The following is a 12,350-nucleotide window of genomic DNA, read 5'->3' on the forward strand; positions in this document are numbered from 1 at the left end:
CCCCGCTCCACCTCCCCCCACGAGGCATGAAGCCAGGACAGGTCAAGAACAAGAGTCCCACTGTAAAGAGATCTGGGGATTGTCCAAGGTAGCAGATTCCTGTCGAGTGAATGAGCTTTAGGCTGCGTTTCCTATGTCCTAACCCCTTATCGCTAACTGTGAAAGAGCATAGCAAATATCAGTGGCTTGTCAGCTAGAATGATATCCACTTCAGTCTCTGGTGGCTTGTGATGTTAAATAAGATATATGTCTGGAAGTGTCTGAAAGAAAACCAGGAGAAAGGGGAGCAGGAAACAGACAATGAGAACAGCGTGTCAGTGCCAGCGCACATCAACCAAATCTCGCTCACCCACAGTGACACTCAATGTAGCACTGATACCATCACTGAACAGTGTTTTGCTATGGTATTAGACATTTACAGCCTTCCAGAACCAAGACTTCAAGCATCCCTTAACCTAGTGCGAAACCGCAGGTTGAGAGAACAGCCTTGGGGTATTGTGGGGGAAAAAAATCTTTTGAATTGGAAATGAAGCAGAACATTAACTTTATATGGGAGCCTCAAAGTAAAAAGTAAGTGATTGAAACTTATATCTACCAGTTGTGACTATGTATCACAATGTGCCTTTATTTCTTGCAACGTGCCTTATAATCTCACAATTGTAACTGTATTCCACAATGTGAATTTGTTTCTTATTTTACATATTATCTCACAATTACCCCCTTTTTTTTACTCTGAAGCTGCAGGCTTGCATACTTTGGCACTATGTGTGGCTAGTTTAGTCGAGCAAATTTGATATGCTTTTTGCTATGCACTTGAGCAACAAATCAAAATGCTTTCCCCCTGCAACATTCACACGCACAGTGTTGGAGACTGTTCAAAGCTGTGTATTTTAGCCATTAAAGTCCCTAGAAATCTTTTGACCAAAGAAAGAAAGAAAGAAAGGAAGGAAGAACGAAAAGTGTTTTGTGAGTGCTTGAGGTAGATCAAGGTCAGAAGGTTATATTCAAGCTCGCACTATGGGTCAGTCAAGACGCCATCACGACTGAAACACACCCAGATATTTCTGGAATGTGTCCCAACCCACAATAATCGGTAATTTGAACCCCTTTAACAGGTAAGATTCGTTACACCTATAGATTTAAGGAGTCACAATAAAAAATACATGCTAAAAGAATTACCTAAACACATGTACATGTGTTCGTACTTGCGTTGAGTGGCATTGTAAATGCAGTGCAATTTAACTGAACTGAGAAGGAATGTAGGCTATATCCTAAAGACATGCATGCCTTGACTGTCACCTATGTTTGATAGACAGCTTAAAAACACCTGTAGGAATATTTTAATGTGTGCCAAGACATGCCCAGAATAAATGCTCTGTTAGCGGACAGGTTTATCATTACATTTAAAGAATCACGAGATAACGACGTGCTGTACTGAACACGTACCAGACTGTTCACACATTGATGTTGGTTTAGGACACACCATCTTCCCCTTTGTCCCCGTGACGGCGGCACTAGGACCCCGCAGGGATGCGCAATATTGCGCCTCGGTTATTGGGCTTGGACGACCTCAGTTTTTCACTACCGCAATCACCATTCAGCGGAGAGTAAGTGTGCTGTCTGCTTTGTTGAAATAAGGACTCTTGAAAAGAAGCCGTTTTTGAATAAAAGCTGGCGGTTAAAAGGATTGTGTATGTTTTTGGTGGACCTGTCACGCGCTCCAGCACTTCACAGTGGAGATGGGAGTAAACCTGGAGAATGGGATACCCGGTGAACTTCCTGGAGACGAATTTGTGATTTGGATTTAAACAAGCCTTGATCATTATTAACACAGCTTGAAGTTAAGTATCCTCCGCGAATTCCGAAACTGTTTTGTGTCATTTTCTCGGTCAGACGCGCGCGTAAAGCTCTGGCGCACGGGTCAAACACTGTTGCTCTTGTTGGCTGTAGGCTACACAATTAAATTCCCGTTTAATTCGAGATGCCTCTACAAGCTGCAAAAAAAAAAAAAAAAAAAAAAAGTAAAAAACGAAAAATCAATTTTATTTAACGCACTTTTCCATTATGGAATGCTCAGTTTGTGTAGATCTTTGAATAGGCTATCTCCTGGCTTCCATTGGCGCAAGTGCATTGTAGTTGTTGGTTTGTACAGAGCGATGGGAAAGTGAGGGTAGGTAAACACAGTTTGTTTTCCTTGAGCTTAACAACAACGCAAGGCGTGGGTAAGGTTCTTTGGACATTCACTCATGATGTGAAAGACAACAAAAAAGACGAAATGAGGGTCTTTCGGGACAAAGGGATAGGAAACAGGTTGTGTCCAGGGAATTCCTCAGGTGTCACACATGGGTGTCCATGATGAATAGAGCAGATGAGAAGTGCTAGTATAAAGGGACAATATCAAGTAATTTGTTTAAGGCCTATGTCTAGACTATTATGTGCGTCGCGTGTTGATTTTTTTTTTTATCGATATTTTCCACCAGAAAAATGAATAGGCAAGGCACGTATTTGACAAAACCTAAGGAATAATAAGTAGCTCAGCTTTTTTCCCTATATAAACTTACAGGTGAAGTCAGCTTTTTATTTTATTTAGCTAATTTTACACATTAAGTGATGTACACTCTGAAAAAGCTGATTTATTCTAAATGAAGTGACTTCACTCATATACAATGCATAAAGTAGGCCTACTAAACAAAACAATTAAATACAATATAAAATTACAATTCAAATTACAGAATGTAGCATGAGACAAAATTAAACAAAAAAGATAAACAAGCAGCTTTGGTATGAAGTGACAGTAGCTAGTAAACAAACTTTATTGATCCAGGCAGATGGGTATCAGTATGATAAGTCCAAAACCACTGGTACTATTAGAACGGATAAGAGCCAGCTAAACATGTCAACGCTCTTAAAAAAATAAACGTTGTAAACGGGGGTTTCACAGCAATGCCTTTTTTGTTTCCTTTCAGTGAAGTTTTTTCTTAAGGCTGAAATACACTCCTACACAACATTTGTGCCCCAATTTACAGCCTGGACAAGTTGACATTTTAATAATCTGAAGAACCTTTTTCCACTATAAAGAACCCTTTGTTTCCATGGATGATAAAGGTTCTTCATGGCACCATAGATGGCAAAAAAAAGAGTGAAGCCATTACATTTCTATGACCTTATATCTGCAAAATTAAGAACATCCTGAGTTTTATTTCATGCTTGCATATATGTTTGTGTTTGCTTTTAGGTTGCATACATCTTAGCCATGGTGCCTAACCGCGCACTGGGACTGGCCCATCCTTGCTGTGTTGGCCTGCTGTTCTTACTCCTCCTGCCCAGCTCGGTTTCAGTGAGAGAACCTCGACACCAGTCTCCCGCCCACCTCCCCTCGCTGATACCTCATGCCACCCTACCGCTGTCCCGCTCTCGCTTCAGCGCCAAAGCTCAGCTGGACCTCACTACTCACTGCAACGAGAGCTGCTACCACAAAGAAGAAGACATGGATAAAGAGCACCTAGCTTTCGAAACACTTTATGCAGATGGCTCCCGAACATTAACTACTGTTGACCTGGGTGAAAATGAGACTGAACTTCCTTTCAAGCAGCCCAGAGTAACCGCTCCCGGACATAAGCGGCTAAAACGGCAGATTTATGGTTCAGACGGGCGCTTTAACATCCGCGGTGACCACTTCCTTCTGGACTACCCGTTCTCCACAGCTGTCCGTATCTCTACCGGCTGCACTGGAGTTCTGGTGTCCCAGCAGCACGTCCTGACCGCAGCCCACTGCGTGCACGATGGGAAGGATTACGTCAAAGGAGCGAGGAAACTCAGGGTGGGCTTTCTGATCCCTCCGTCTATTAACGGTACAAGGCCGGGTCAGGCTCCTGTGAAGAAACCCTTGGTGCGCTGGGTGAGAGTTAAACGGACCCGAGTTCCTAAAGGTTGGATTCAAGGTCCTCAAGAGGTCAGCATGGACTTTGACTACGCACTTCTAGAGTTACGTTGGCCTCACCGGCGTCCCTTCATGCGGCTGGCTGTGGCACCCACCTCAGACAATTTGGCTGGTAAACGCATCCACTTCTCTGGATTTGACAGTGACCGGCCCGGGGAACTGGTGTACCGCTTTTGTCCGGTGGAGGATGAGTCCAACGATTTGATCTACCAGCACTGCGACGCCCGCCCAGGTGCGAGTGGCTCTGGTGTTTACGGACGTGTGTGGGACGATACTTTAGAGCGATGGGAGCGCAAGGTCATCGGGATCTTCTCGGGCCACCAGTGGCTGGAAATCAATGGAGAGAATCGTGACTACAACGTGGCTGTTCGCTTCACTCCACTGAAGTTTGCTCAGATCTGTTACTGGGTTCATGGAAATAAGGTGGACTGCAATCAGGACTGAAGACATGACACAGAGGAATGGGACAATATAAAATCATAGACAAAATACAACGTGCCTGATTTTGGAACCTGCACTTTACAGTCTTTTACGGGTGTGGCTACTGAATCTGAGACGAAAGAAGATCCATTGCTGGTAGATCGCTTCTCACATGGGTTGAGCTGGGACTTTATTTAACCACTACCTTTAGTTTTTGCTCGCCATACTGCCAACGTTACTCAGCTTTAGACTATGTGGTTGACAACACCAACAGATTTATCTTGTCAAGTCTTCGACCCCCCTTCCCAGACAGCAACATAGTGTCGGCCCACATCTGGTACACGTGGAATCCACTGGTACATACCAGATGTGGGCCGGATCTGGGCCGACACTATGTTGCTGTCTCGGTTAAATGATTCTCTCCACAGCCTTCAGATTCCACATTACAGAAGCTTTCAACTGTTGTTTGCACTTTTAGAAACTAGAATTGGGATGGAGGTTTTATTCTGATCTCATACCTTGGGTTTTGTGTAACACTAGATTAACATACGCTGAGTTTATTTGGTGACTTAAAGTAGAGGAAAAATGGCTAAGCTTACTTAATTTCCATCCCTGAACATCACAATAACAAAATCGATGACTGGAGATGTAGTGTGGGTGTTGAGAGTTAATAGAAATTAAAAGCATAGATCCTTAGTTTATTTTAATGCATACATCTGGATCTGTAACCCATGAATTCAATTCACTCTTCTACGGTTACATACTCTTTTTCAAGATAGATGAAGACCTCATATTGGTAAAATTACAGTATCGGTTTGTAAATTATTTTTCTTATTCTTTTATGTTGAATTAATATAAAGACCAAACAAACACAAACTAAGAGAAATGTTGTGGGGTAAATGTTGATTATAGTTCTATTTTTAAAAAGCTTTTTATTTTAATAAACTAAAATGTCTCTTGTTTTTGCTTTTTTTCATTGCAAATTGGACTTTATTATGTTGTAAAGAAGTGGTAATAATAGCATATATGATTATGTGTTGTATATTTCAAGTATGATAAAAAGAACAACAACAACAAAAACTGTATGTAAAATGTGACACTGATACCCTCTGGTGGTAAGCAGAGGAAGACGTAAAAATACTGCTAGAAACCACTGGCGACCTTTAAACAGCAATTACAGTTACACTTACACTTTTTGGCTTGTATTGTTTATGGTTAGTTTATATTTCATAGAGAATATGCGAGTTCACTGTTGTAATAGCTACTAATAGCTTGTGGTTTGATTCATAATTGCAAAAATACTGGATTACGAAAGGCAAAGGTGCAGAAAGACGATTAAAGACGATAGTTCAGCACAGGAAGTAGGAAGGTTCATTTTTTAAGTAAGGTTTTGAAATGAATCTCTACTGCCCTCCAATGGTTGTCGTGTACATCTTTCATTGAGTCTTTCACAACATGGCTGAACAGTAAGTCCTCGCGGTCCGGTCGGTCAGTCAGGAGCGATTATACTGCCGTGAATACATTACTCAACAGTGTTGCAGGAGCTCAGCGATTTATTATAGCACAAATTGTCCGGTAAGATATGTTTTAAAGAACAAACTGGAGCTTATCATACTACACACAAACATCATTAATTCATTGAAGTCATTCAAAATTGTTCACAGACATCCCTGTGGTACTTTTAGTGAAATAAATGTTTTAATAACGTTTTATCAGCATGTTCTCAATTACTGATACCCATCCTCAGGCAGTTTACTGGCAATAGCTTCATCCACATTTATATTCTACATATGTGACGTCCAGTTCATACGGTGAATGCTTTTTTCCCCCGTCAGTCATCCCATCTAAATCTCTCTTCTATGTGGTATCTATTCTAAATGTCTAAAAATGACAGGCATAAGATATTGAGCATTAGGGGTAAATATCTTTATGCCACAAATATCAATTTGTCAGTGAAACAATATTGCTGCCATTTCTCAAAAAGAGAGATTTAACCAATTAGCTTATGGAATTGATTTGTTTAAATGGAATTGCATGTTTATTAATAGTATCCAATGCAGTTGACATGCCACCATCTTCAAATACTGAATGATTGTACATGATGGATTTGCAATCATGGTTTCAATATAATCAGCAATTTTTATTATTGGCTTGTAGCCTACTGAAGACATTATTAAAAGCCAAGCCACCCATCAAATCTATATGGAGGATGACAAAGCAATCAGAGTCTCTTTGTTTGGATCCATTTGAACTTTATGAATTTTGCAACCATCACATATATCAGTGCATAAACCATGCTGAACACCACTGATAAAGAGCAACAAATGCAGAATTAACAAAATGTAAGCGCATATATATAAATATAAACCAATATTAAAGATCAACTCGAGATTCAAAGACTTTAAAAATTAGATTCACCTTGGGGTGAATCACAAAAAAATAAAATTAAAATAAAGCCAGCCTTCACACTGATGATTTGCCAAACATGAAGAAACAAACCAGTTGTAACAGCAGAGTTGTTTAGTGCTTTTTTTTTATTAGAGATAAGGAGACGATACAAAACATCCACTGACCAATATCAATCAAAGCTCTGTACACAGGCTGCCCAAATATATCGCTCCCCATCTAAACTTCATACGTGTCAATACACTCAATCCAATTCATCAACAGACCGCTCACCCACTAGGTCCCAGATTTTACAGGTAGAAGGAATGTGTACAATTTCTTGACACCAGTGCCATGGTTTTGAATTACCTTTTGAAATATTTAAATCAGATGGAATCATTAAAACATGTGAACTCAAAATAAAACAAAAGCGGGGAAGGGGCAAGTAAACTGTTCCCAGAATGGTCCAATAACGTTGTGTGATTTTGGAGAAAATTTTGTACTTAACCTAGTCAACACACATACTTAGAAAAACTGAACTATATGTTTGGCAAAACAAAAACAAAAAACCTAAATCTTAAGAACAAAGAGTATGTTGTATAGCTGAATTGTAACGGCTGCTGTCTCAGTCTTTTCTTTCAACAATCCCATGGAACTCAGAAAGAACGAAAACCTGCCAGTACACATTTACAGTTATATTACTTTGTTTTTATAATCATCATCCTTCATTTTTGTCTTTTAAGATCTTTTTTTTCTCTTTAATGTTTTTGTTCTTGTTCATTGTATGTGTGAACTGGAATGACAGCCTACATCTTTCATCAAGTGTGGAGTTTGGAAACTGTCACTTTTGCCCAACCCTCCCCACCCACATTAACCCACCCCGTGGCCCCACAAACAGTCGTGCTGGCCCACCTGCCCCACCCACGTCGGAATGAACGGCTAACCCCTGAAATGTGTCAGCCTCAATCGGACAGAGGCTTCCCCTCGAGAGTCACCACTGATGAACCCCCAAGCTTCTCAGCAAGGGTCTTTCGGTCCTTGATATCATCCAAACCGTTCACTTGCCACTCGTGCTTGATACCTGTGAAACACAAAAGAGCAAAAATGCTTCAGATCTCACATTCATTTATATATTTTAGAATTGGACATTATTTTGATTTTCCTTTTTTGATGGACAGCATTACCTGTAAACTTCTTCTTGATGGCATCCTTGGAGCTGGCGTAGATCATCTTGCTTTTAAGTGGGGCATTCTCCGGGGCCCTGGACAACACAACGAGAGATCAGATCATCTGTTCCCACACAAGCATTTGACATAAGTCTACATCAGAGATGTCCAATCCGGTTACTGGAGATCTAAGTTCAGCTTCAACCCTAATCAAACACCTGAACCAGCTAACGAAGACCTTCAGGAACACTTGAAAGTTACAGACAGGCCTGGAACTGAACTCTGCAGAAAGCCAGATCTACAGAAACAGGACTAGGAACCCCTGGTTTAAACTAAGTACATTCGCAGACTTACCAGAAAATGAAGACCAGGTCCTCTTTCTTGGTCTCTTTAGTCTCATATGTGGCATCATAGAGAGCGTAGCGACAGTCGTTGGGAGGAAGCATCTTGACAAACTTGAGGTAGGGATCTCCTTCATCTCCCTGCAGGATCTCCTGGCCCTCCTCCATAACGATTTTCTTCTTATCCTCACTCAGGCAGAAAAGAACAGCCTTCTTCCTCTTGCTCTTCTCCTCCTCATTGCTATGAGCCTTGCGAACCTTCATGTCGTTGAAGATGGTCAAGACATTCTCTTCCACTGTAACTCCGGAGGCCTGCGAGAACACAAAACACACACAGGATAAGGTCACATGGGTTTGAATAGAGGGAAGTGAGTGAGCTGATGAGCAAGGATGCATGAATGTGTGGGTGCAAAACGAGAAGTGAATGAATGGGATTTTGCACCAAACCGTCTTGTCTGATCTAGTTAGACGGGCTGCCCTTTTAACAAAACTGAATACTTGGACCTCATTTGGCTGAATCCAAACTACTGGGCCTGCAGGTTTTGCAACACAAGACAGAAGCGAGTGACTAAACAAAAAACCCAGCCATGGGAGAAACAGGACTGCACACTTCAAGGGCAGTGGAATGAGAGTCATGGCAAAAGAACTTGAATGACATTCTGGGTGCAAATTATCCATTGTTGCAGTGATGTGGTTTCTACTCCCCAAAAAAAAACTAAATAGCAAGTTAAAGAAAAAGGGTGGTTTGAACAAGGCACCATTCTTCCCTGGTCACACGACTTCAGACATCCTCCAACACATTTGAACAGAGGGATGGTTGGGCACTTCCTCATAAGAGTTGATTCAATTTATACTGAGCATCTGATTTAAAGCAGGATCATTAAATGTGGATAAAATTGGCCGTAGAGAATTATAAGAGAGCCATGTCATTCAAATCTGGTGTACAGCTTTAGATTGCAAAACAATGATTCTTCTGTGAAAAATCAAAATGGCCTCAGTCACACCAGTCCCATGAACCTACTCAAGTCCTCTGATTTCCATTAGAAACAGGGATCAGTGTAATGCTGCGTTGCTATAACCAAACATTCAACATAAAACATCTCAAAGAAATGAGAAAACCTGAACATTCAGTTCTCTAGTGCAGATCTAGCTTCTGAATAGGACATTAGGACATGTGAAAAGGTGGAAACCAGGAGCCCTGCGGGGTAGATGTTTGAGTGGCCCACTTACAGGAAACGCATGTCTGACGGGTGGAAACCGGGTCTGCTTAAGGTGTGAGTGTCAGGAATGCATTAAGATGCCTCATTACCTAACAATCACAAATAATGAAAGAAATAGGGCATTACAGGCCCAAGGGATAATCAGGATTCCCACACCTTTTGACCAATGAATCACGACTTTCAGTCTTTTATGACTAACCTGTATAAATACTTTCCATGATTGTGGGATCCTTGTTTCAGGCGAAAATACCCTTCAGATACTCATCTAAGAATCATCTACAAATGTTTAAGACAAAAGCTTAAAAAAATTAAAACATTAAGTTTGTTTTGAACGAGTCATCAAAGATTCTAGATCTTCCGCCAGCATCTTAAGAAAAAACACGCCCTCATCTGTCATCTAGTGTCATAAAAAGAGTAAAAGTCCAAAGTTAAAGCACAAGGACAATAATGCTGCAGGTAAATCATCCACGTTCACTGAGAAGTGAAACCCACAGTAGAAATGAGATACAGGAAATGACATCGTGGGCCTTTAAATGAAGAGAGCTTGTACGTAAAAAAAAAAAAAAGATGTATAACGAGTCTTCACTTGCCTCTCACAGAAAGAGATTTTGTTTGTGGCCTATGACGTGTACATTGTCCTAGTGACGAGGATACCGAGACTGCTCACACCGGAACCGGCATTTCCTTCAGCCTACACGCGACACGAACGCAATTTCCTCTCAATTTCTCAAGTATCTTCCGTGTCTACAGAAACAAGTTGACGAAAGCGACGCAGCAATAAATAATAAAAAGCAAGCAAAGCATATTCAACCAAATATCCACAAGCACTGCGCGTCACAGACAAGAAACGTCATGTGCTTAAAGACAAAATGCCGATAAAACGAAATGCATATACATTATGGAAATTAAACAAACGCGTCGAGCAAAGATAAAACGTCCGATAAGCTACGATTCCCCAAAGTTACGTCCAACCAGGAAGAGTGTACGTTAGTCGTGCACACGTTGCCTGCCGATACGCAAACGCACAAGTAACGGTTCTTAAACTCGGCTTCCTTCCTCCCAGCGCATATATTTAATAATGTTTCATATAAACCCGAGCTGCAATCGACCTAAAACACTTTCCTAGTCGAGGTATCTTTTTTCGGTCAAAGAAATAAACCACCACCATCTGTGCATCAAGAATTAGGGTGGGGCCACGGTTGCGGTGTTCCTGCATGCGTTCCAAATATCCGCAAAATTAACGCGTTCCGAAGCCGAAAAGCGGAGTATAAACATGCGGGGCTTCGACCTCAGCAGGGAATAATCTGCGTTTTTACACACGCCCGCAGTCTCTCCGGTGCGGCAAATGTGAGCGATGGTGTTTTCTGGCCGTGTTCAGACAAAGGACAGACTCAAGAAAGCGCTTCATCTGGCAAACGAAAAACGCAGTTAATCACACACCGGTTTGCGGACATTGATTTATACACATCCTCTTTTAATTTCGCCGTGCGATCTAATGGTGTGTGGAGAGATGGGGCCTGTAGGTAGAGTGTAATGAAAAGCAGCGAGGCCTTTCCTGGGCCTCGACTCACGGAAATAAAGGAAGCTGAGCGGGGAAATGGCGCCAGTAGTTTTTGGGTCTCATTTTTTGCCAATCTCATCGCATCCGAATCGCTGAAGGCCACGCACAACCAAAACATCGAGAGCTGTGAGATTAACTGCAACGTTATATATATATAGAAATAAAACTGCTCAAAGAACACTGCCACACGAGCCAAGGAAACGTTTTTCTAACAATTTACGGCACTTAACGTAGCCTGCAGCTATAGTCGGCGGAGGCGTTAATTGACAGATTTGATTCTCAGATTATTCATTCACCCTAAAAAGCCCACAGCCTAGTCATTAAACTCTTCAAACACGTTGGAAATAGCCGTAAATCGTATAATTATTATTTAAATATAGACATACCATGGTTGTTTCTCTGTGCTAGTCGGCGTCTGGATAGGAATTGAATGAGCTGTGATGCAGTCCTTCGCTCTCACACTTGATACAACGCTCGGGCGCGCCCTTTTGCGCGTGGCCGCGAGGCAGATGGGAGCGAGCATCCATGTCACGCGCTTATTGAGGTGTTATGGGAACTGTAGTTTTGGGCTCCACACAAATGGTCGTGAACAGAACACATAAAAATATATTCACTGTTGTCAGTAGTACATTGGCACAAACGTATGGTCGTTGAAAAGCGTTTATACAAGGTTGTACATTTTAAAGTTGCACTTTTTATTAAGCATTTGTTATTAAAAAAAATCAGTTACATTTTACAACATAAATACAATATATAGCACATAATGTGTCATGTTTAACAGTACTCTAAAATGTATGTCAACTCTTTTATATATGAATATATATATATATATATATATATATATATATAGGCATATATTTATGTATATACATATAGGCCTATATATTTACATATGAATAATATATATTTATATATATATATATGTGTGTGTGTGTGTGTGTGTAATTATTATTATTTAATCTTAATGATTAAATCTCAATATTTAGCATGCCTTTTTAATTAGTTACTATATTTAAATGTAAACATGAATATATCTAATATTTAAATAGGTTTGGTAAATTCTTGTGATGGCGCTTTCTACCTTACTGTAACGTGACATGATGGGAAGCGCTGTTGGTCCCACTAATTCTGCACTGAAACCATACTACACCGATTGCAATATTCGTTAGTGGCTCGTAGGGCACGCTGTGGTCTGAGCCTAACCCTTTGTGCTTGTCTCTGCCCCTTTTTAAGGTTCGCTTAACTCGCTTCCAAATAAGGAAGCAAATGGTGACAGTCGTGAGCGCGCTTCAGCCAAAGCCGCGCACATCAGGCGGC

At 41.0% G+C, this 12,350-nt stretch overlaps 2 protein-coding genes across 7 annotated transcripts; one reads left to right on the plus strand and one right to left on the minus strand.

The window, feature by feature from the left end:
- Positions 1 to 463: 463 nt before the first annotated feature.
- Positions 464 to 6,070, plus strand: prss23 (serine protease 23). 6 transcript variants are annotated; one of them, XM_081383403.1, is made up of 2 exons: positions 464 to 570; positions 3,236 to 5,904. In XM_081383403.1, the coding sequence occupies exon 2, from the start codon at positions 3,254 to 3,256 to the stop codon at positions 4,382 to 4,384; it is 1,131 nt and encodes a 376-aa protein (XP_081239529.1). In that variant the 5' UTR covers positions 464 to 570; positions 3,236 to 3,253; the 3' UTR covers positions 4,385 to 5,904. The 6 variants fall into 6 exon arrangements, with proteins under 6 accessions (XP_081239529.1, XP_081239527.1, XP_081239524.1 ...); XM_081383401.1 differs by lacking the exon at positions 464 to 570 and adding an exon at positions 853 to 1,115; XM_081383398.1 differs by lacking the exon at positions 464 to 570 and adding an exon at positions 1,439 to 1,845 and having other exon boundaries at positions 3,236 to 6,070.
- Positions 6,071 to 6,269: 199 nt separating this feature from the next.
- cfl1 (cofilin 1) lies at positions 6,270 to 11,646 on the minus strand. The gene is made up of 4 exons (XM_081383405.1): positions 11,420 to 11,646; positions 8,266 to 8,564; positions 7,930 to 8,006; positions 6,270 to 7,826 (listed from the first exon to the last, which is right to left on the minus strand). Exons 1-4 carry the CDS (start codon positions 11,420 to 11,422, stop codon positions 7,708 to 7,710), a joined length of 498 nt encoding a protein of 165 aa, XP_081239531.1. The 5' UTR covers positions 11,423 to 11,646; the 3' UTR covers positions 6,270 to 7,707.
- Positions 11,647 to 12,350: the final 704 nt, after the last annotated feature.

The sequence above is a fragment of the Scardinius erythrophthalmus genome (genome assembly GCF_964197995.2).
Source record: "Scardinius erythrophthalmus genome assembly, chromosome: 13".
In the NCBI taxonomy this organism is placed as follows: domain Eukaryota; kingdom Metazoa; phylum Chordata; class Actinopteri; order Cypriniformes; family Leuciscidae; genus Scardinius; species Scardinius erythrophthalmus.